The sequence below is a fragment of the Halichoerus grypus genome, chromosome 1 (genome assembly GCF_964656455.1).
Source record: "Halichoerus grypus chromosome 1, mHalGry1.hap1.1, whole genome shotgun sequence".
In the NCBI taxonomy this organism is placed as follows: domain Eukaryota; kingdom Metazoa; phylum Chordata; class Mammalia; order Carnivora; family Phocidae; genus Halichoerus; species Halichoerus grypus.
Window position 1 is genome coordinate 68,345,228 of NC_135712.1, and position 24,567 is coordinate 68,369,794.

Here is a 24,567-nt window from a genome sequence, read left to right on the forward strand (position 1 = left end):
ATGAATCAAAAACTATGTGGGGGATACCAACAGTCCTTGCCATTAGGCGGGTAGCTAAGGAGAAACAGAGAAACAGGATCATCATACAATGTGATAACTCTGTGACAGAGAGAGACTCACGGTTGGATGAAAACACTGAGACAGGAATATTTAGTTTAGTGAGGCTGCCCATGGAAAGTTTCTTGATGAGATTATACCTGGAAGACAGGTAAAAGTTGGTGGCCAGGATTTGGCATCCCCAGGGGATGCCACCTAGCCTCTACTGGGATATCTCCAAAGTCTAGAAGTGGGGTTTGGGGGGATAGGGTAGACAAGGGAGCTCAGGATTTTATCAGTGTGTTGAACCAGAATTTCCACCCTTCTGTTCTTTGGTTCTAGTTCTGCTCTCTGGAAAAACAGAAAAAATCTGTTCCCTCTTTTATTTGGCAGTCTTAAAAATATTTGAAAATGGTCATCATAGGCTTCTTTTCCTTTATCTGAAAAATGTTGAGATTATGTAGTTATTTCTACAGTCCCCTTGACCCTAAAAATTTGATGACTATTTCTCTTCATCGTCAGCCCTTCTCTGTGGCACATATCCCCGATTTATTCATGTCTTTTTGGATATGACGTGGTCTCCAGACACCTAACTCCTGGTTGCCCTCTGCTGAAGGTGAGTTAGCCACACACCTGGGTAGGACACTATCAGGGCACTAGCACGGACAGGAGCCCTTTCTGTGGCGTTATCACCTGCCTTGTCTAGGCTTGTGCTGCCTTAAAAGCCCCGGGTTGTTTTTACAAAGTGCTTCTGATATACTTACTTTAAAAAAAAAAACTTAAATAGAAGCTTTTATATATTTTCCCTCTCAAATTGTACTGTTTTTCCTTGGCCCAGTTCTTCAGCCTATCAAGGTAAATTTATTATTGCTTTAACATTGTAGCTATTTGAAATATTGGCCAGGTCAGGCAGGGCCCTGTGGTGCTCCACTGGAAGTTTTCCTCTGGTGACGCAGGGCCATCAGCCTGCACGGTCATTGTGTTGGCTGGGGATCATCTAAGGACCCCATCATCTAGTCCACTTTTATAACCTCTTCTTCTATAGATTCTGTGCCAGGCTCTGCAAAGCCATGCTGTGCTCAACGTTTGCAATATACGTCAAATCCACCAACATAGAAACTATAACAAGAAAGAAAATGAGATCTATCTGAGACCCCTGTTGGTGGATTGCTCCTAGGGATCACTGTAGCATTCTCTAAATATGCCCCAGTTCCTTTGAGAAGGAAATGCAAAATAAATTCCATAAAGTAAATCAAAGCCTACACAGAATATTAATTTGATAGTCTCTTCCAGACTTTTGTCAAATTGATTTCAGCATCATTGTGTGTGTGGGGGTGGGCGGGGTGTTCTGCTACCATCTTCCTTCTTAAAAAAAAAACAAAAAAACAGGGGCGCCTGGGTGGCTCAGTTGGTTAAGCGACTGCCTTCGGCTCAGGTCATGATCCTGGAGTCCCGGGATCGAGTCCCACATCGGGCTCCCTGCTCGGCGGGGAGTCTGCTTCTCCCTCTAACCCTACCCCCTCTTGCGCTCTCTCTCTCACTCTCTCTCTCTCTCAAATAAATAAAATAAAATCTTTAAAAAAAAAACAAAAAACAAAAAACAAAAATGATTATTCACACAGCTTTCATATTCTGGCAAGTCACCTGTTTGGGGTAGATTATCAAAGATGCCTGATGGAAACTTTCAGATCACTCTGTAATGATTGTGAGCCTAAAGTCAGGTTATATTCTCAAGGTACAAATGCTGTATGCTTCTTATTTCTGGTGAGGATACTGGGGATTCAGGAGAAGGAAGCAGATTTAAGCTCCAGGACTAGGTATTTAGCTTACACAGGAGGAAAAACACTGGCATTCAAGCATTGATAAGTACTAGAATGAATGGACAATATATGTTGTAGGAGCTCTTCAACAAAGGGGAGATCTTTTGAAAACAGATTAGATTCCCACAGGTCTCAAACTCATTAAGAGGCAAAGATATGGGCAAAATAACTACTGAGGATCCAATCAAGACCCCTTCAAGATCATCATGATTGTATCAAAGGTCTCTGTTTTAGCATGATGTTAATGAAGAAAAGAACATGAAATTGTTCATAAAAATTATTCAATTATACAGATTATCTACTGGAATAGAAATTAGGTAACTGAACATTGGAACTCATCAATTATAGCATGTTGCAATATGCTCTCACATTATTTTGCCAAAAATTAGAAACAATTGAGTAGATTTCTTTATTGCCAACTCCTTCTGCTTTTCCCGAAAGTTCTTGCGATATCCCCAAAGATCTTTATATAGCTACATAAATAAATATTTTAACTCTTTAGAGAAGTTATATATATATTTCTAAAGCAGAAAGAAATGTTACGATATACCTTTAAAATAACCTATATTAGAATTCACTATCAACATTTTATAAATTGATTTTAGAAACAAAAAGAACTCACAGAAAATACTAGACAAGAAGAATAAATGACTCTGATAATTTGGTGAATTTTAGTTTCACAGTGGTAACCTATATCAGTATACAAACCCATTATAGATAAAAGAGCTCTTCCCATGCAACAAGACTGTCTCTTTAGCTGCAATATGTCTTTCCCTGTCATCCAACACTTGTAGGTCAGTGGAGAATATTTAGCTTTCACTTTTTCTCATCTTAATAAAAATAGTGACATCATAAAACAGAAAGATGCTCATTTTGCAATTGACAGCCCATGTATTTCAGAGCATCTCACCACAGTGAAATGCCTTGGATCCTTCCTTCCCACTATTAGTTGGAATAGGGTTGGACCTTAATGTACACAGTGTGTGTGCAAATGATTTCTCTGCAGTATGTGATGCTGTTTGATAGCATTTTACCCACAGTAGAACTTCCTACAAAGTTGGAGTCAGTCCTCTCAAACTCTGCCACTGCTTTATCGTGTTAGTTTATGTCATACTCTAAATCCTTTGTTGTCATTTCAACAGCCTTCACAGCATCTTCCCCAGGAGTAGTTTCCATCTCAAGAAACCACTTTCTTTACTCATCCATAAGAAGCAACTCCCCATCCATTCAAGTTTTATCATGAGATGGCAGCAATTCAGTCACATCTCAGGCTTTACTTCTAATTCTAGTTCTCTTGCTGTTTCCCCCACATCTGCACCTACTTCCTCCCCTGGAGTCTTGGACCCCTCAAAGTCATCCATGAGGGTTGGAATCAACTTTTATCCAAACTCCTGTTGATGCTATTATTTTGACCTCTTCCCATGAATCATGAATGTTATTAATGGCACCTAGAATGGTGAACCCTTTCCAGAAAGTTCTCAATGGGTTTTGTCCAGATCCATCAGAGGAATCACTATCTGTGGCAGCTATAGCCCTACAAAATGTATTTGTTAAATAATAAGACTTGAAAGTTGAAAGTACTTCTTGATCCATGGGCTGCACAATGGATGTTGTGTTAGTAGGCATGAAAACAATATTAATCTCATCATATGTCTCCATCAGAGCTCTTAGATGAGTAGGTGCATTGTCAGTGAGCAGTGATACTTTGAAAGAAATATTTTTTCTGAGCAGTAGGTCTCAACAGGAAGCTTAGAATATTTTGTAAACCATGTTGTAAACAGATGTGCTGTCATCCAGCCTTTGTTGTTCCATTTATGGAGCACAGGCAGAGTAGGTTTAGCATAATTCTTAAAGGCCCTGGGATTTTCAGAATGGTAAATGAGCACTGGCTTCAACTTCAAGTCACCAGCTGCATTAGCCCCTAAAAAGAAAGTCAGCCTGTCCTTTGAGAATTTGAAGCCAGGCATTGACTTCTTTTTGGCTGTGAAAATCCAGGATGCTATCTTCTTCCAATAGAAGGCTATTTTGTCTATATTGAAAATCTGTTGTTTAGTGTAGCCACCTTCATGAATTATGTGAGCTAGGTCTTCTGGAGAACTTGCTGCAGCTTCTACATCAGCACCTGCTGCTTCACCTTATGCTTTTACATTATGGAGATGGCTTCTTTCCTTAAACCTCATGAACCAACCTCTGCTAGCTTCCAACTTTTCTTCTGCAGCTTCCTCACTTCTCTTGGGTTTCATAGAATTGAAGAGTTAGGGCCTTGCTCTGGATTAGGCTTTGGCTTAAGGGAATATTGTTGCTGGTTTGATCTTCTATCCAGACCACTCAGACTTTCTCCAAATCAGCAATAAGGCTGTTTTGCTTTCTTATCATTTGAGTTTTCACGGGAGTAGCACTTTTAATTTCCTTCAAGAACCTGTGCTTTGCATTCACAACTTGGCCAACTGTTTGGTGCAAGAGACCTAGCTTTTGGCCTATCTCAGCTTTTGACATTTCTTCCTCTTGAAGCTTAATCATTTCTAGCTTTTGATTTAAAGTGAGAGACATACAGACTCTTCCTTCCACTTGAACACTAGAGGTCATTGCAGGGTTATTAACTGGCCTGATTTCAATGTTGTGTCTCAGGGAATAGGGAGCCCCGAGGAGAGGGAGAGAGATGGGGCAATGGCTGGTTGGTGGAGCAGTCAGAACACACATATTAAGTTCTTCATCTTACATGGGTGTGGTTCGTGGTACTCCAAAACGCTGACAGTAGTAACATCAGAGATCATGGACCACAGATCACCACAACAAATACGATAATCATGAAAAAGTCTGTAATATTGTGAGAATTTCTAAAATGCAGCACAAACATGGAATGAGCAAATGCTGTGGGAAAAATGGCACCAGTAGACTTGCTCAACACAGGGTTGTCACAAGCTCTCAATCTATAAAAAACACAACATCTGGGAAGTACAATAAAGTGAAGTGCAATAAAATGAAGTATGCCTGTACAAGGTAAATACCTTCTTCAACCCATGATCATCATCTTCATCATGATTACCAGCATCTTCAAATGATTTAGAGAAAAAGACTGCACAGTGAGATTTCCAACTTCGCAGGTGATAATAAAGAACTAAATAGATGGGAATAGACCATAGGAAAAGGGAAGAAAAGTGACAGGTGAGTTTTCATTCAGGCAAGTACAGAATAAAACATTGGGCGGGGAGGGGGAAGACTGAGAAAGCAGGAGGAGCCAGTGGAGAGGGCGCCCTGAGAACAGAGCCCAAGGCAGCTGCTAAGCCAAGTCCCTCGGGTCAGTCTGTGCCAGGAGAATGCTGGATTCAGTGAATGTCATCTGGCAGGAAAGTCTTGGGCTTCATTTTGAAGTGAGCCTTCCCACTTCCCACTGCCTCTTACCCTTTCTTTCTGTTTCGCTCCTTCTCTGATTTCCCTTATGGCTATGGCTCTAGAGTAAACAATTGTTAGAATAGAAATATTGCCAGTGTATCTCTCAAAGAGGTCATTGTATCCTAACACTCCAATTAATTCACGACAGCGAGGGAGATAGGAGCCGCTGGAGCCAAGAGGGGAACTGAGTGGGCTGGAGCTGAGATGGACCTAATTGAGTGGAAGGAGAAAGCAAAATAGGGTGATTGAAAGCTGAATGCCCTGTGGGCAACTTGTGTTCTATCTTTCATTCATTTGGTTCAGGCCCTACTTTTTGCCCTGAACAAATTCTTTCAGGTTTCTTTTCCAAATGGAGTTAAATAGCCAAATTAATTCCCCAGTGCAGGATTTTCTTTTCACGGTCTCTGTATGAGCCAACAAGTCCACATCTGATAGTTTGAGATAAGCCAGGGAAAAACTTTTGGGTCTGGGGGTGGTCATGAAGCTCTTCACATCAGAGGATGTACTTTGAAGGGTGGTGAGGATTTGAGCAGACTGGTAGAAAAAAAACAAGGGTGTTTCAGGGCTATCCAACCAAGGAAGGAGGCTAGAGAGGGCAGGAGCCAACTCTCAGGGTCGGCGAGTAACCGGCTGACTGGTTTCTGAAACAGAACATGAGATGAGGCTGGAAAGTTAGGTTTGTTCATGAACAGTAGGTAAGCTTCAGGTTTGAAAACAAAGCTTTTTCTTAAAAAAAAAAAAAAAAAAGTGCCCTTGCTGTGTGCCAGCCTTGTACCCAGAAAGAAGGTAGAGAGGAAGAAGGCAATGAAAGAACATTTTTTGATGAAACAGAAAATAGGAAAGAAAATAAACTCCAGCAAATACTAGAAACACACAAATCAGACTATTTCAAGGATCTGCACATCGCTTCTTGGGGGTAATGGGAAGAACGAGTCAAACAGAGAGAAAAGAGAGTAGACCCCAGGAAGACGGCCTTAGGAGTCAGGCTGGGCTGCTGAGTAGCCCCTCGAAAGTCTCATTCTTTGGGCTTCATAACAGACAAGGGCCCTCAGCCTAATGATGTCAAGGTGGTGAGGGTGGAGGAGGGTAGGGAAGGGGAGAGGAAAGAATACAGAAACACCAGATTCAGAATGCTAGACATATTTCACATTTGGTAGATTCAGATTCCCAAGATACCGGATCTCTGAGGCTCACTCTCCCAATTGAAGCAGCTCAACTTTGCTCTGCTTCTCCTCACCAGGACTCTCAACACTATCCACTCCATAGACTCCTGCCTTCGGACCCCTGGCAATCTCCACCCTTCCTGCCTCTCTAGATCATTGGGGGGTGGGGAGGTGTGGAACAGGATGGAATATGCAAAAACTTCATGAACTGTAACTTGCACAGCATTTGTTGCTGCTGTAGACATAGAAACACCTGGAGAATGCTGTGACCGACGTGCACTGGGGCTTAACTGTAGTTTAGGAGTCCAACCACTGCAAAGCGGAGACGGATCCAAGGATGGGGTTAGTTAGTAAGGCTTCATTCTCTCACTCTCTCATGGACCTGCGAGCCGGTACCGACCGTCGTTCCCTTACAGGTGACGGCAGAGCTGGACGCCTGGAATGAGGACTTGCTCCGGCAGATGAATGACTTCAACACGGAGGATCTGACCCTGGCCGAGCAGCGGCTGCAGCGCCACACGGAGCGGAAGCTAGCCATGAACAACATGACGTTCGAGGTCATCCAGCAGGGCCAGGATCTGCACCAGTACATCATGGAGGTCCAGGCCTCAGGTGGGTGAGCTCTCCCATCCTCCTCCTTCTGGCAGGGAGATGATGAAAACAAGCAGGCCAGCCTGACTCCAGCCAGCGCGTGCACTCTGCTCATCCACTTCATTCCCACAGATACGGGAACAGAGGTTTTTGCCATTTTAAAGAAAACTGATGCATGAGAGCCGAAATAACTTGTCCGAGATTGCCCAGTTAGGTTCTGGTAAAGAGGAGGATAGGGCCAGGATCTCCTGGCTCCTGGTGCTATGCAGAGAATGGGGAAAACAAAAAATGGAAATTTGCACAGATTCAGAAAAAACAGGGGCCTGCAGAAACAAACCAGGTGGGCTCCAAAAGCAGCCAGCCAGCCATGTGAATTGTATTCTAATGTGTAGATGTTTGCTGTTCACCCCCCAGGCCCCCTCTCCTGGTCTCTGGCTCAGGCCTCTCAGAGAGCCTAGTTGTTGTTTTTTTTAATCACTGGTCTGTGTGTGAGTGTTAGAAGTGCTGATAAAAATTTATGGCAAGGTCATATAATTTTATAACTTCTCAAGAAACCGTGGCTGAGTTACCCAGATTTCACTTCTTTTTGTGTTCGAGCTTTATTCAGTGTCTATCCAGCAAATGCATGAACCCTTCCTGTGACACCCACCGCTCTCCCAAACGGCCTTTGGTGTTGGAACCAGAGGGAGCCACGGCATTCCCACGGTCCACTAGTCCAGTGGACAAGAAGTCACTCACAGAGGCACACGCAAGTAGAGCGCTGGAACACAGTCTCTGCACCGAGCCCCACCGCTCGCCTCCCCTCCCCCCGGGTCCTCCTGGGCTCCGGTTCCTCACCCTCCAGGAGGAGGCAGACGGGGGTTCAGGCCATTAACTCCTGAAGACACAGTAGGTCCATGTCCCTGTTGACCAAGAGGGATGTTTAGAATCATGAGATTGTCAGGCAGACGTTAGCCCTCAAACTTGACTGTAGGGAACTGTGTTTGTTTTAAGGGCCTGAAAGAATAAATAACAGCATTCAAAGAGACTTCACTTCTAACCAGAGGAAAGACAGTCTGGTAAATTCTGTTCGCTCGTGAATTTTCGTTTGTGTTGTGAACAGCTGCAGCTGCCCAGGCTTGTTTACACAGTGCAGACCGTGCCCCACATCACCCCAGGAAGGGCCATTCACATTGCAGTCTCTCGGGGGCGAGGGTGGGGGGTTCTTTTAAAAAATGGCAGTGCCAGGCCCTAAGCCTGGAGATCCTGATTTAACTACCTCTGAATGGGACTTGGGCATCAGCAAAAAAACCTTCTCAGGTGATCCACTGTGCAGCCAGGGCTGAGAAGCACAGGAAGGTTTAAGGGCCCATTGAACCTGCCACCTCAGAATCTCTTGGGGTGGGGCCCAACAATGGGTGTCTCACCAAGCCCTCCAGGGGTGCTGATGCACCATGAATCTAGGACCTACTCAAAGTGTGGGCCCTGGACCAGCAGCACCAGCGTCACTTAAGAGCTGATTAGAAACATAGACTCCCAGCCCTTATCCCAGACTTAGAAATCTGAATCTGTATGTTAACAAAATCTCCAGGGAAATCATGTGCCTGTTGAGATACACGCTTGGCAATGGCTTGTGCATCTTCAAGGTGTTATTAGGGAAGGAGGGGGGAAAATGTACCTTTCTCTGCAGTTGAGAACTTTACCTGGACTCAGGGTTTCATGTTAGAGCTTCCCCTCATGGTGCTCACAATAGCTGGCAATCCAGCTAAGGCTGGGAACCATGAGAGGATGCGTAGGACCTAAGAGAGAGGCTGGGACCGAGAGGCCTTGCAGGGCTGTCACCCTTCGTCCCTCAGTATTGATGCATCTGGCAGGAGGGAAGCTGGTCTGCCTCGAAACCGCGGTACTTTGTACTGGGGTGCTGGCGTGACCTGGGCAAGTCCCTCTCTGTCCCAAGAGCCAGGTATCCATGGTAACAGAAAGCCGACCAGGAGTTGGCAGCCCCTGCAGATGGCCTGTGACCGCGGGTTAGCTGTGCTTGGCAGCCTCCTGAACCTTGAGGGCTGAGTGGGTGAAAACACCCAGGGCAGATGGGCTGCCCACACCCACAGTATCCTGATCTAGAAATGAGCTTTGTGAAAAGAGGCTTGATTGGCCTCTTCAGCCCTGTCTGCTGGGACTGGCTGTTCCCCTGCTCCTACCACAGCTAGCTGTTCAGTCTGGCATAGTCCAGGAGGCTTCAAAGGCTTCCAAGGGAATGAATCCAGGGATTTCAGGGAAGCTCACTTCCTGTCTGCTGCTGAATGCCGGGTCCTGCAGAGGATGCATCTACCTCGTCTCTGGCTCAGAGAAAGGGAGAGCAGGGTTGTGCTGGAGCTGGGGGGTTGGGGTGGAGGTTGGGGTGGACCCAGGGTGGGTCTTGCCCCCAAGTGGTTGAGAAATGCAGGACTTCAGAGACCCCGGACTGAGGCAGTAAATGTCTTCATCATTGGTGATGTGTGTCTAATAAACTATATTTGAACTCAAGGTAAAATAAACTCTTGTCTTAGAAAAAAGACAATTAACAAAATTAAGCTTTTGGTTGGTGTTTAGCCCTCCATGCTAACTTAATGAAGGGCTTATGCTTTGATTTCATAGGACTAAATGGAAGTAGGGAATTTCTGTACACTTATTTTCAGGTGTGCAGTTGTCATGGTGAGCCAGGTTCCACTAAGTCCCTCTGGTGTTGCCAATGGCTCTAACCAAAGCAAAGCCTTTGCTTAAATCAGCATTAGCTTTAGGAATAGAAGGGGAGACAGGAACGCTTTCTCCCCTTGCTCATCGTTCTCTCCTCGCTATAGCATTTTCTATTTTGGCCTCAAGTTGGGAGGTGCCAGGTTTTGCTGGAAAGAGTCAAGCTGGAGAAAGCATGCCGGCTGAAGTCAATGTCCAGTTCCACTGTCAGCTAGCAGTCTGCCTTTGGAAAGTTCCTGTTCTTTCTCTTTAGACCTTTCTTCTTCTGTCTAGTGTGGGAGGTGGGCCTGGATTCCTGCAGTCCCCTCCAGTTCATACTTGCCATGATGAGTCAGCCTAACCACCCCCAGTGGCTATGCTGCAGGTCTCTCCACGGAAATCTGACCACGTGACTATTCCATGTGGCCTTAGGAGTAAGAAGAGCTGCTTGTCTTGTGGACATGTTGCTTACTTGGTCTAATCAAAGCATCAAGTTTTCTTTATGCGAGGCTTTTAAGTGAAAAATCTTTGGGATCTGTGGCAATGATACTTAAAAGTTACTGTGCTTGGAAAGAACCCAGCCCTAGCATTTGAAAATAAATAAAAAATAAATTAAGTGTGGTGGGGATCCTTCTTCTCCTTGAGCGTAGAGCTCAGAGCACGGATGGGAGGGAAGAGTGCCTGGGTTGGCACACGGCCACACCCTCCCTACCCGGCTGTGCCCCAACATGCTACCCAATCTCTCCAAGCCTCACTCTCCTCCGGAAAACAGCAGTCATAAGAATACGCAGCACACAGGGTCATCGTGAGGATGCAGTGCAATAACGCGCAAGCATGGTAAGGCCTCGAAGAAGTTTGGTAACTGTGACATGTTATGCTTGTATTCTAGCAGGTATTGCATTCTCTTGCAGCCATGTGTTCCTGTAGCTTCTCCAGCAGCGTGAGGGCAGGACTCTTTCTTCCTTCTCTTTCCATTCCTGGCATCTGGCAGAGTGCTGATGTCTTGCACATAGCACATTCTCAATAAGAGGATTTGATTAGTTAATGGAGTGAACATCAATGTGGGTGAGACAGATGTAGGAAAAAATAAGGGGCCACAAATAATTTCACTTGCATCATAAAAGGAGAGAAAAGACCTGTGTTTTTCCAAAATGGAAGCTACTCTGGGGTTCATGGGAAAATGGATCAGATGGGGGCTGAGTGGAGGAGAAGAGAATGTAGATGTAAAACAATAGTTCTCGGCCTGGCTGCAGATTTAGAACCACCTGCAGAACTTACAAGTACCAAGGTCTGGGCCCCACCCCTCAGGGAGTCTTGCTTAATTGGTCTGGAGTGGGCCCAGATTTTTTTTTTTTTTTAACTTCCCAGGTGATTCTCTTGTATGGCCAGGGTTGAGAATGCTGATCTAAAAACCCGATTAAAGGACTTTATCATTTCTGAACGGGGTGTTACATTGAGGGAGGGGCACAGAGGGAGGAGTGAGGAGGGAAGGGCTAGTCTCTCACTGAGGCAGGCTGATGTTAATGCACAAAGAACGCCTCTGGGTAGCATAGCCAGGAATACCTATATCTTACTCTAGACCCCAGCCACCTCTCTCCTTGAGGGAACTAAAGTGGTACCCTCCACCTGGCAGCAAAGGAAAAGTACAGTGACATTATTAGCTGTGGCCTCGGGCCCTAAACAAACACAGTGCCAACCATTCTGCTGACCGAGTATAGCATAAAGAATATCTCTGTCCCCGGGTTGCTGGCCATGGTACCATCTTATCCAGTGGTTTCCCATCTTGGTTGCATGTTGAATCACCATGGGAGCTTTAAAACTTCCTGATGCCTGGGTACCACCCACAGACAGTCTCCTGTTACTGCTCTGGGTGTGGCCAATGACCAACAGTGATTTTTAAAGTTCTCCAGATCTAATGTGAGCCAAAATTAAGAGCCCTGGTCTAAGACCATCCAGACCATCACAGTTTCTAATCATGTACACTGAGCAAGTTCATAAATACCTCACAGTAAGATTTTATATTTACATTTTTACAAGCCATTCAACAGTTCCATTAATAATCAATAATGAATATGTTGTAAAAAAGTAGGAACATGCATATTTTGAGCCTACTAAATGCCAGGCACTGTATGTACCTAATCTCGCTAAGTCCTGTGACATCCCAGAAGTCATTGTTGGGATTGTTTTTACCCAAGCTCAGAAAAGATGTGGAGCCCAGAGATTCACTGTTCATAGGGGGCAGAGCATGAATTCAAACCTAAGTCTGTCCTTTCCCAGAGCTCGCAGGTGCTTTTCACCACAGCACGTGACCTGAGCCCTTCCCTGCAGAGGCCATGTGTTCACGGAAGAGCTTATTTATTGGGTGTTATGAGTCAAGCCCTGTACTGGTGCTGAGGATGCAGAGACACATAAGACATGTGGCCCTGGCACCAGGGAGCCTGCATTCCTGCGAAAACAGGGACAAGTTAAGGAACCACCCCCAACGGGAATGTTCTAAGGGAAGGATAGGTACAGAACCTTGTGGAACACATCAATACAGCTTGCCCTAAAGAGACTGACAAACTGTCTCCCTACTTGATGGAAAGAACACACGTCTTGCTGCATTTCTGAGAGCCCCTAGGAAAACAGACTGAGAAGAGTAACGCGAACACAAGCAAACTATTTGCTGTTGATTGATGGGTATTTACCGGTTGATGGGGTTTGACTGGGACTCGTATTGATGTGTGTGGGGGCAGTGGGAGGAAGGAGTGAGTTTCTCTCCTCCTAGGTGCCATTTCATGTTCCTCCCATTCACTCCATCCACAGCACGATGTGCGGTTGAGTGGACTAGGCATTGTCTTCCCCCATTTTATTTCCTGTGTTCATCTCCCATAAAACAGTACCGAGAGAGGTAGATGCACGTGAAGGGCTGGAGTCTCGGGGCAGGCTGGGAGCCGGTTGGGGATGGTGTCCTCAGCAGGTACCAGCCCCTTTGACGAGTTACCAGCTTAGAGGGCCCATTTACGTGCCAGGTGGCCGAGGTGAGCCACGGGCTTCCCAGAGAAAGACACTTTCCCAAGCCCAGCATACTAAACACCAGAGGTGCATGCGGCAAGAAAAGGAGCTAGAGAAAACCTGCATTGTGGCTGGAAGCAGGGAAGAGCTTCTGCTCCCGCAGACGGATCTTAAATTACATTTCCAGAAAGTAAACATGGGAGTCAAGGGTCATCTCACTGTGCCAAGTGCTGCAGAGATAGAAATTTTTGTATTTCTTCTTATTTTTTATTTCAGTCAAGGAGATGCTCTACCTTATCCCCTTGGTAATTGAAAATAGGAACTGAAGGGAGCTGACTGCCAAAAGAACAAGCTGTTCTTCTCTGTCTCCCACAGATATTTCAGGAGATGGGATTTGGAATTATGAAACTGGTAGAAAAAAATAAACATGAAAAGATACTGAAATTATTACCATGTAACACCAGAAGTTTTTGCCACTCTTCCATATTGTCCTTATATAAAACACTATTTTTGCCTCTAGAAATGAATTTCCCTTTGCATGCGTACACTCTCCTTACACCCCCCCCCCCCCCGCCACTGTATCCGGAAGGTGTGTTGGTGGTGGCGGTGATGAGTTTCTGATGATGTGAGTCAGAATGCTGGGGAAGTCTCCCAGAGGGGACTTATTTTTAGGTGACTATGCATTGAGATTGGCAGGCTCCTTGGGGTGTGATCCCCATGGAAGTACATTAGGCTTTGGGAATTTTAGTCCCACCCCCACTGATGGTTGGGTCCCTATTTGTCAGCGTCAGGAGCACAGCTGCATTGGGTCATAGACGACAGGATGGAGAGCCAGGGAAAGGATCTGGACTGAACTGAGAAGCTGCAGAGTCAGGTGGAGTCACAGATCAGAAGGAGGCAAGCAATCCAGACTTAGGATTTTTATAAAGCTATGGGTCTGAGCAAGGTTGAATCAGTCAGAACCAAGAAACAATACAGGTTACAATTTGCATCAGGTTGGAGGCAGATAGCAACCAAGAGGGCACGAACGCAAGAAGGTAGGGAGTTGAGAGCTTAAGAGTCTGGAATCAGGACAGCCATGGGTGTATTATGTGTGTATTATGTTACACGACAGAGACTCCACATACATTATCTCATTTAATCCTCCCAATGAGGTCCTGAACAGGCAGCTCACGAGGTAGGTAGGTAGGTAGGTATATAAAACCGTATTTCACATATGAGGAAATCGAAGCTTCTGACGGCTTAGATAACTTTCCCATGTCCAGGATTCTGACTCAGGGCTAGCTCCAAAGCTAGCACACTCTTCATGTAGCCTTCAAGAGCTAAGGTAGGAATCGAATTCAAGCCACTAGCAGACAAGAAGGCCTTTGATAACTAAGGCAGTCCCCTCACTCTGTGCCAGGGTTTAATGACCCTTCCTGAAACACAGATCTGTTTGAGGAAGGCTATTCTAGTCCTGCTGGTGATGATGTATAAATAGGATCACCAGCTTGCTGGAGAGAAGAGTGTGTGTGTCCACGCTTGTGTGTTGGGAGAGGTATATAGGAAAAGTAAGGAAGGGGCGCCTGGGTGGCACAGTTGGTTAAGCATCTGACTCTTGGTTTCATTTCAGGTCGTGATCTCAGGGTTGTGAGATTGAGCCCCACGTCGGGCTCCATGTTTAGCACGGAGTCTGCTTGAGATTCTCCCTCTCCCTCAGTCCTTCCCCCTGCTCTTTCTCTCTCTAAAATAAATAAGTCAATCTTTAAAAAAAGAAAAAGTAAGGCAGGTGGAGTGGGATGTGGACAAGGAATGGAGCCACAGCTTCTGCCTGGTGGGTATTGACTCGAGGTCCCATCACAGATCAGACAGTTGGCAGTTTATTAATGCTGGGTGACGTATCCATAAACATCGGGAACTCTTGTTAGCTGGCTGACTGGGCTTATTCTTTGCTTTAAAAAAGCGGAAGGACAGTGAGCACACTCTTCTTGTGTGGGTGCAACTTTAACATGGTTTTTGTAAATGGAGAAGCACTCGGTACCCCTGTGCTATTGCTGGGGTGTGTTTATCGGGTGCGTTTGCCTGTGTTGGAGAAACAATATATGACAGCTAGCATGTATTTCTAAGAGTTGCTTTTTTTTAGGGCGCCCAAGTAGTTGGCTAATAAAATCACCCCTGCCCAGAGACTCTCATTAGAACAAACTTGCCATCTAAGTAGAAATTGCATCTGACCAGCTAAAAGAGTGTGCCTTTGGCAGAAGTTACTGAGACAGGTTATTTTCGGTTTTGTTTTGTTTCCCAGTATGATCCAGAGCCTTGCTTGTTAGTATTGTAGGTGTTAGCAAAACCCCCAGGAGGGACTGCCGAGCACTTTCTTCTCTGGGGATGGACTCCCAGAGAACCACCTCTCTCTGTAACTCCAGCTGATAATAAGGAGCTGATCATCTGTTGAAATTCCCAGGAAAAGGATCAGATAATCCAAAAGCGGAGGCATGGTTTGGACACCCCAAACAGAAGCTTCAGAGAGGGATGTGTAAAGGCCGGGAGGGCGCTGCTCCTGGCTGTTGCTGAATTCCTGCTTTCTTGTGCATATTCAAAGAAGTATGGTCTTTGTAGCACTACCTCATTTTTCCTTGTTTACTTTTTTTTTTTGATCAGGAATTGAGTTAATCTGTGAGAAAGACATTGATCTGGCAGCCCAGGTACAAGAGCTACTGGAGTTTCTCCATGAGAAGCAACACGAATTGGAGCTCAACGCAGAGCAGACCCATAAGCGGCTGGAGCAGTGCCTCCAACTGCGGCACCTGCAGGCCGAGGTCAAACAGGTGAGCCCGGCCCCTCCACCGTCCGCCCTCATTCTGCGCTCCCCCCCAGGCCCCGGGCCTGCTCCTGGTGTGGGGAAGGTGTACAGAGCCACCCTCGTCACCAGACCTTGGAAAACGGGTAAGTGAAGGAGTGGTTGTTGGGTTTCTGAAAGGGAGGTTGCTATCTGTTGCATCTAACAACTGGATCTGATGGTACAAGGCGCAAACTACAAATGCATTAGTTTTCTCTCCTAACAATCTAAGGAGAGCATTCCAGAGCTTTCCCAAGTTGTCCTGGGAGTCGCTGAGCCTCTCTTCCTTTCTGTCCTCCCTCGTGACACACAGTTCATGTGATATGCAAATCTTTCATAGATAAACATGGTCGGGCTTTGGAGCCCAGTTGGTTAATGTGGGGCACCTGACCTAGTGCAGTGCCCGACACGTAGCTGATAGTAAATGGTAGCAGTTGCCCTCGTTCTTTTCAGTATGCATGTGCAGCTTATAAGAAAATTGTCTTGCCCTATTAAAGTCAATTAAAAAAAAGATTTCTTATCAGTATGAGATGTTATACTAGCCATTTTACCAAAGGACATAGCCAGGCCTCTAGGAACCTCTAGGAAAACACAGGAACCAATGACACATTTTAAAATATTATATATTTATATTATGAACAGACTCAGTTTTAATTATCAGCATAATGAATGGAGATTTTTTTTTATTTAGACAAAGTGGGGTTGAAGAAATACAAATATATAATAATTTATTGAGTGCTGGGTACCTTTTACACTCATCTCTCCATCAATCCTCACAACCATTCTCTGAAGCAGATCTTATTCCCGATTTGCAGATGAGGCCACTGAAGCTTAGAGAGGTCACCAGACAATGGTCACATGGAGCAAAGAGCATGTCACCGTGCTCCACTGGTCTAGGAGGGCTTCCCTGCAAGGGGTGGGGGGGATGGGGGGGGGCCTCCGGGCAATTCCGTGATAGTTCCTTCTGCTCCACATTCTTTCAAGCAATCCTGACCCCTGCTCCCTGAAGGCAGAGCCCCACCCGAAATAACCTAAGCAGAGAAACTTCTTCCTGTTAAGCATTTTTTCTTATGCACCATGGCTATTACACTGTCTTATTTAACTCTATTAATTTAGTACAGGGGACAAAAACACCAAATTTTATTTAATCATTGCTGTTCTCTTATATTCAGAGTATTTCTTGTTAATGCCTGGGTCTTAGTTATTATATTGTTATTTATTATCATGGGCAAAATGGTCTTCTCTGCTCTGCTTCTCCCGAGCAGTGCTCATCCAGAGCCCTTACACACTGTGCTGAAGATCTGTCCTCAGCGCAGGTGAAATCACTGAGCACCAAGGCAGGCTGGATCACAGGGCTGCCATCCAGATTGTTTTCTGTGTAATTACACTGGGATCACACCTGAGTCTCTGGGGAGACATGATGGAAATCCTAGCAGACCCAGAGCAGTGAGGATTACACAAATTCTGAGACTCTTGGTAATAATGATAGTACTTACTTTTCAGAGGAGAGGTTCTTTCTCATTTATAATCTCATTTTAAGAGAAGAGACCCATGGGGGAAAGGGGTGCATGTTTATTTTTTACAAGTGGGGGAAACTGAGGTAGCATAGGATTAGTGCTCCCAGGGCCTGTTGACTAGTTAGCTGAAACTTGAGCCCATGCTTCCTTTATCAACAGTCCCACGGTTTGCCTCTCCTGGGCCCCAGTCCTGCCCTAGGGCTCCAGGAAAAATAGAAAGAAGCCCTCTAGCAGAACGCAGTCTGGGATTTTCCCGGTCTTCACAGCACCACATCTGAGAAGACAGGCCCACAGGGCCTGCATCTGACACAGAGGGGGGCACCTACCCGACCGGTCAGCAGGCTCCAACAGGTCGTGGGAACCCTCCACTCTTCATATACTGTTACTTCCGCCAGCCAGAGGTGGCAGGAGAGATCATCTGAACAAAACAGATAACAGGAAAATCATTCCTATTTGTCTGTGAAATGAAATAGGTATTTTTGCTCCTGGTTTTTAATTGTATTTATTTTTTGTTCCAACATTAATAGTAGGGTCAACTCCCTAATTATGTTTTTCTTAACTGGTATGAAAATGGAAATGATTTTTTTAATCCTTTGAGTATGCATTCTGTATAGGATGGGGACTTGACATGATGAGAGGTAGTTTGTCAAATGGGGACATAGGTTGTCTCTATATGAATAATCCAGGCTAGATGGATCTCTGGATACATTCCCATTCAGTATTTCTTGAGTTGGAGGACAAAACACTTTTCTGCAGGAGAAAGTTGCTTCTCCCCACCATGGTGAGGATGACACACGTGCGACTGTAGTTCAAAAGCATACTGGATTGCTCAAGTCAGACTGCAGGAAACCCACGAAGGCCTTTGTGAAGGACAGTGGCCTTGGGAGGTGCCAAGGGATTGCTGCTTAGTTAAGCCACCATGCCTCATTAGGCGGACTTGTTTTCCTTGTCAGTGTAGGGCTCTTTCTTTTGGGAGTCGTCTGATCCAGTTTCAGAGAAGGCATTTGTGTTTGATGGAAGTTGGTGGAGCAGGAAATATTGATTTGGAAGCTGTTGACACTTGGAAAGAGGGAGTTAATTTAGATGTCGGTATTGATCAGTGGAGCTAAATTTAGACACAAGCTTGAGAGTTTCTCTTTTGAATATACTCAAAAGAAAAAGAAGAAGAAAAGGAAAGAGAAAGGACACCTTAATTGAAATGCCATTAATGGGGATGGAAAGGGAGAGAACAATGCACTGCTACACAGTTGGGCATTAGAGCCCGTAGATGAGAGGTTTAGATTTGGCCATCATAACCATAGTGCAGTTACCTGACCATTATATTAAACTGAAGCTTTGAGGAGAGATGATGCCACAGATGTCAGACTGAAAATTATTGTCAGGGCTTGAGAACAAATGAAATTATTTAATGTGACTGCTGTTCTTTTGGGGTTACATGGGGCTCTGTATCTTAGATTGATGGCCCAGACACCTCTGGAGAAATGTTGACTCTTTAAGGGAATTCCCTCCCCTGACTACAGCCCATGGTCTGGGGCCCTAGACCATTCAGATGCCCCCTTTCTTCTAGAAAAAGAGTTCAGATTACTCCCCAGCCCCACAGAATGTTCTGACTGCTTTCCAGGAAAATTACTACTCTGGCAAAGATGACCTCACATTTATTAAATAATCCAAGAAGATTTGAAAAACCTACTTAATTGGCAAAAAACTAAGTGAATTTCCATATGTGTTCCTGCAGAACAGGGCCTTTAGCAGAAAATAAGCCAAAATGGATTTGTAAGCTCTCAGGGCTCTAAGTATGGGAAAAGAAATCATACTTATCTACTAAAGACATTGACTTAAATTACCCCTATGGACCAGATACTGGCCAAAATTTGCTTTTTATTAAAGTGAACAGTGAAAACAAAGGAGGAAATATTACCCTATCAAGAATACTGCTGTGTTCAGTTCTGTGCACTGTACGTAAAGGTAGAAAGGAATTGGGGTAGATCCAAGAGAGAGGAGACCAAAGGGATGAGCATTTGTTTCAAAATGGAGAAAATTAAGAAGACCCATGGTCACAGTCTATAAAACCAGGAAGCATGATCACATATGATCTCATACACTGTGAACCTTTAGAGCTAAGAAATGCCGGAAATATGACAGGCTCCGAGCTACCATCTGAGGGGCCGGCCCTTTGTCAAGTGGCCAGACTTTCAGAAATGACTGTGCCTTGTGCTAAGTCATCAGCAACAGCAGGTCTTAGAGTCAGAGGCCTTGAGGGCATCCTCAGAGCTTTATTGTCAGTGTGACCTAGAGAACACAGCCCTATACAAGCAGCTTCCCAGCCTACCGGTTACAGGGGACAGCTTACCTTGCTTAGACGGCATCATCATTTACGGACATCCACGTCCAGTTAACCAAATCCAGTCTTCTCACTGGGGTTTGCCTGCACTTCCTTGGCCTGAGGAGGCGGTAGATCCCCATTTTCAGTTCACCCTCTCAGCTCAGACTGAGCTGAATTCTTGGCCAGCTCCTGAGTCCCCTGAGCAGCAATCAGTAATACTCCTTGGGTCCCTCATTTTTATAGACCTGACTTTCTCTGGTTTCCTATGGTTGTAGGGCGAGTCTCTGAATTTTGAAAGAAGTGTGGAATGTGAGGATTCAAAGTGACCCTCAAAGGTCATCTCACCTATAGGTAAATTGTTGCCTAAGATAATTGATCAACATAAAATGCTCATATTATGCATTACATTTTATGGTTTGCAGAATACTTTTACATGATGTTTCTGAGACCACACAGGATTAGTAAAAACAACATTTTATCATTTTTATTACAATATTTCTTCTACTCCCTTGCATTCATTTGGATGCTCATAGAATAAATAACAAGTTTTATGAATCAGGGAAATAAAGGACGACAAAAATAGAAAATTATACCAACAAAGGTTGTCACTGATCAGACAAGAGAGAATGGTGCTAACAAAACAGCTCGGGTTCCCACATCGCATCAGAATATGCCAGTAAGCTCTACAGATACTGGAACAAAAATCAATAGCCTTTTTCCCTTCTCATTGTGAGAGGTATAAATGAAGAATCATAGCATTACCTAGCTTTGCTCCAAAACTAAAAATCACCACCTCCACTATCACCAGGCTTTACATCTTACGCATGTTGCATCCACCCTGCTGTAGGAAGGGAAGACACTATTATGCTAACTTTGCAGATGAGAAAACCGAGGCTCAGAGGGTTGAGTGGTTTTGCCAGGTGTTCTAACCTCAGATTTTGTATTTTTTTTCCTTCACTATCCCAGTCCGGCTTCTGGGACAGACTCAGTTATAGGAATCAGTCCCACCCCTGAACCTAAGCCACGGATATAAACGGGCATTTTTATCTTTCTAAAATCAAAACTCCCGCTTTAGAGACCTGGGATGCCTTTATAAACAGCATTTGGGAAATAAAAATGAACAAGGATATCAAGGATATGGCATGACTTAATGAAAGACGTAGAGACTGAAGCCTATGATATCTAAATGGGAAGCTAGTAAATGGAGATCCCCACCACCAGAGCTCTAACTGGTGTTTCCAGTTGGCTGAAACTAGAGAGGAACAGATGCTAGCAAGACTTAGGAAGCCCAGAGGGAGTCAAATTGCCCCTCAAACGTTGATTTGTGATGCACACGAAGTAAATGTTTCTCTGACACCCTCAAATGAATCTTGAACCAAGCAAAATGCAGTGAATCATGGCAGAAGGACTTGCATAGTTCAAAGTATACATTGTGAGCTCCATTTTCCAAAGAGCTGAAGCATTTGGGCATGCAATCCATGTATGCATATACCCAAACTTACAGGCAGCTTTTGGAAATCATTAGCACCTCTATCCAGCCAGCCCCAGCACACCACTAGCATCAGAGATTTCACACATACACTCTGAGACGTTATATCTGCAACTAATTGCTTTACAGATTTGGCATCTCATCCACAATCTGCCAGACTGGCCATGAATTAACATCTCAATCCGAATAGCCCAGCTTCAGCAGGATTTTTGCCCCAGTGTTATCCATGTACAATATGTCATCAGTGATATTCTGCCCAAGGAGGAAATTTGAGAAACGCCTATGAGGATTATGGGATAGGAGAGACCAGGCTTAGTGTTTTTCTAATTGTTTAGCATGAAGAAGTTGAGAGGAGAAAAAAAATCTGCAAAAATCTGAAACAGATTGTGGTATCTTCTCCTTTGCCTTGAAGTAACAGATGGATGATATTTACTAATCTTGAAATTTCAGAAGAATTTTTATTTCCTCTCCAAGCAAACTCTTAGACTCCCTAATAAAGAAAATATTTAGCAATTTTCTGGTGACCAGACACAAGGTATATTTTCTTTTTTTTTTTTTTTTTTTAAAGATTTTATTTATTTATTTGGCAGAAAGAGACACAGCGAGAGAGGGAACACAAGCAGGGGGAGTGGGAGAGGGAGAAACAGGTTTCCCGCAGAGCAGGGAGCCAGATGTGGGGCTCGATCCCAGGACCCTGGGATCATGACCTGAGCTGAAGGCAGACGCTTAACGACTGAGCCACCCAGGCGCCCCCAAGGTATATTTTCAAGGCCTGATTCTTCCAGTGTGATTATTTGCACTTGACTTGAGATCTTAGCTAGAGAATTGCCACATGCCCATTTCACCTAGGACTGTCTAGACAGTGTTAGCTGTTTCTCCTTCTATTCTAATATTCCCTAGCTGAACTTTCTTCCCCCAGTACTAATTAAGGTCACCTAGAAATTTTACTTAGCCTAGCCATTGCCTCTAGATAATTTAAATCAATTATAACTTATTCTCCCATTTTCTAATGATCCAGTGTATGGATTACTTATGCTGTTTTACTTGTTTTCTTTCGCCTTCCTCCTCCCTTTGGGTTGTTTATCTGTCAGAGCTCAAACCTGTCTATTCTTAACTATTTTTGCAAGGCATAGGAGGTTGGACCCACTGTTCAGGTGCAATTTGGGTATTGTCTACAGATAATCGTTCCCTTTTTCAAAAACATTACTGCATACTCACCATTTGTAAGGCACCATGCTAAGCACTGTGTGAGACTAAAGCGTGACTCATCTACTGCCCTAGTCTTCCAGAAGTTTACATTTGGGGGGATGGGGTATGGTAGGATGTTGAAATGTAGGTTAAAACAACTGAACAAGGCAGTCTGTGGTGAGTGCCACAAAGGTGGTATGGTGTGGTTGTACTAGATGAGGATCTGTTTTTAACAGGAGTAATTGGGTTTGGAAGATTTCAAGTTGTTGGTATCTGAACTGGGCTTTTAAAGAAAGAAAAGAATGCCAGTATATGGAATTTATTTACTTACACCATTCTACATTCTAGAGAGAACTTCAGAGATGTACATACAATACAATCCTATAATGTTTAAATTAAATGGGTAAGGAAATTGGGACAGAGGGGTAATAAGGGTAGAAAAGAATATATGTATCTAAGAATGAGGTTGATACTTACAATAAACACCGTGTGGCACAAGGTGACAGGTAAGATGGCAGAGATGAACAATTTAATTATCCAGAGCCTTCCTGTCCTCTCTCTAAGTGAGGTCAGAAGATAGCAAGGTCTGACCTAAGGACCCATCGGAGAAAGCAACAGCTCTGGGGAGGGTGCGAAGGCCGTTCATCTGTGTTCTTGTCCTGACTCCCCAGGTCCTGGGATGGATCCGCAATGGGGAGTCAATGCTCAACGCCAGCCTGGTCAATGCCAGCTCTTTGTCTGAAGCAGAACAGCTGCAGCGGGAACACGAGCAGTTCCAACTGGCAATCGAGGTAACACCCAAATCTGACTCCTCTGTCTTCCCTCCCCATTTCTGCTCTGCTCCTCAGACAGGTTGATTCCTCAAGATGTGAACATTCCTTTAGGTAGTGAAACCCTTATTCTTTCTAGTTAAATGGTCCAGGTAGCCTCCCTATTACCGAGGAATTGATGGGGAAGCAAATGCAGGGGTTCATCACCTAGTATGGAAGACAAGTGTTCACACGACAAATGTGCATCTTGGTCACTTATTGGTCCCTTTACCCGTAAGGCCTCTGGTACACTGAGTTTTTGTACATTATGGACTATACACCATGTGAGACATGTGAAGCCAAAAGGTTAGAAGTCACTTCCAGTTGAGGAGCCCTCAGAATTGAGGATAAACAAGTACAGAAGTCATTAGTACATTAGTATTCCATTTTAAAACATTTGATTTCTATGTAATATTTAGATTTCATTGTCAGATTCTGCCTTCTAACAAGAACAATGAGCATAGGAGTAGTTGCACTAGATAGTTTGCTTCGCTGAAAGTAGTTGTTTAGTACCACCACCGAAAGAAGCCATATTTCAAGAGTAAACGGAAACCAGAAGTTCACCAACTGACACTTGTTCTAAAGGCTATTTTAAAACAAAATTCCTCTTACAATAATCTAAGTTTTGTCATCTTGCTTTAAATAATACCTTTAATTATCCTTTCTACTAGAACATTCTCCTTCCCAAAGAGACTTGAGCTGATTGCTTTAGAGTGGTATGGGGAAAAGAGCAGGAAATGGGACATGGGAACTATATTAAAAATAAAGTAAGATCAGTACCAATGGGAACAGAGAGAAACCTTCAAAGACATTCATTACTTGTGGTTCCGTTTAAAACTCAACCCACTTTTGAATGTGTAAGAAATGCAAAGGTGTTATCTTCTACTAAAAGAATGATTGTTAAGGAGATTTTTCCACAACAATGATAAAGTTTTAACTGTTCGTGCCTATAAGTATATCTTTAATACAGTAATCAACTGATTACTAGCCATTTTTAAACTAGTACTGATTGATTTCAACCATTTAATTTTCTAGAAACCATCTTGTATGTGTAAACATAGCATTAACATAAATGACATGTTTCTATAAGATGCCTGCTGTCTTCTTAGGAAGCATTACTAATAGTAGTTTACTGTCTGGGATTTGAGATTTTAAAATAGACTATATATTGCCCATACAGTGTGGGCAATCATTTTCTAAGGAGGAACTCAGCAGAGGAGAGAGTCTTTATTATCATCAGCTGCCTCTGTCTCAGTTTACTGGCATACACAAATATCAAAGTGTTAAGATCTATTCACCATCAAGGAAATATCAAGATTGGGGTCACAATGGAGAATCAGATACAGAGCGGTGAAAGCCCCATAGAGAGGCAGCATAGAGAGCCAGCATGAACAGAGGTTGGGCAGACAGACTAGGAGTGAGGCATGAAGCTGTGAGGGTGAGAGGCAGAGAGAAGACCACTGTTGGCCACACCTCCTCCTTGTTTATCTCAAATGTGAAGATTAACCTGCCCTATCAGGTAATTAACTTTCCTGTCCCATAAGCAAATGTTGAGCCAATAAAACCAGGTATCATGACATGCTAGAGCATTTCAACGAGCTAGTGGAAAACAGTGGGTGAATGCATTAGCAGTGCTAGTGCAATGACCAGATTCCACCACTTGCATAAACAGTATATTAATTTGTAATAGTGCTGTTGCACCTGTACAGAATAGAAGCTTACTAAGCATGTATGTCTC

At 44.2% G+C, this 24,567-nt stretch overlaps 1 protein-coding gene across 20 annotated transcripts in view; it reads left to right on the forward strand.

Annotated features, from left to right (window-relative positions):
* The window catches only part of KALRN (kalirin RhoGEF kinase), a 642,588-nt gene that overhangs the window by 345,246 nt on the left and 272,775 nt on the right, over window positions 1-24,567 (forward strand). For all 20 annotated transcript variants that reach the window (XM_078066810.1, XM_078066838.1, XM_078066842.1 and 17 more), the window contains exons 14-16: window positions 6,829-7,024; window positions 15,326-15,492; window positions 22,692-22,811. In XM_078066810.1, coding sequence (XP_077922936.1) covers window positions 6,829-7,024; window positions 15,326-15,492; window positions 22,692-22,811 — 483 coding nt within the window. The remainder of the gene's footprint in view (window positions 1-6,828; window positions 7,025-15,325; window positions 15,493-22,691; window positions 22,812-24,567) is intronic.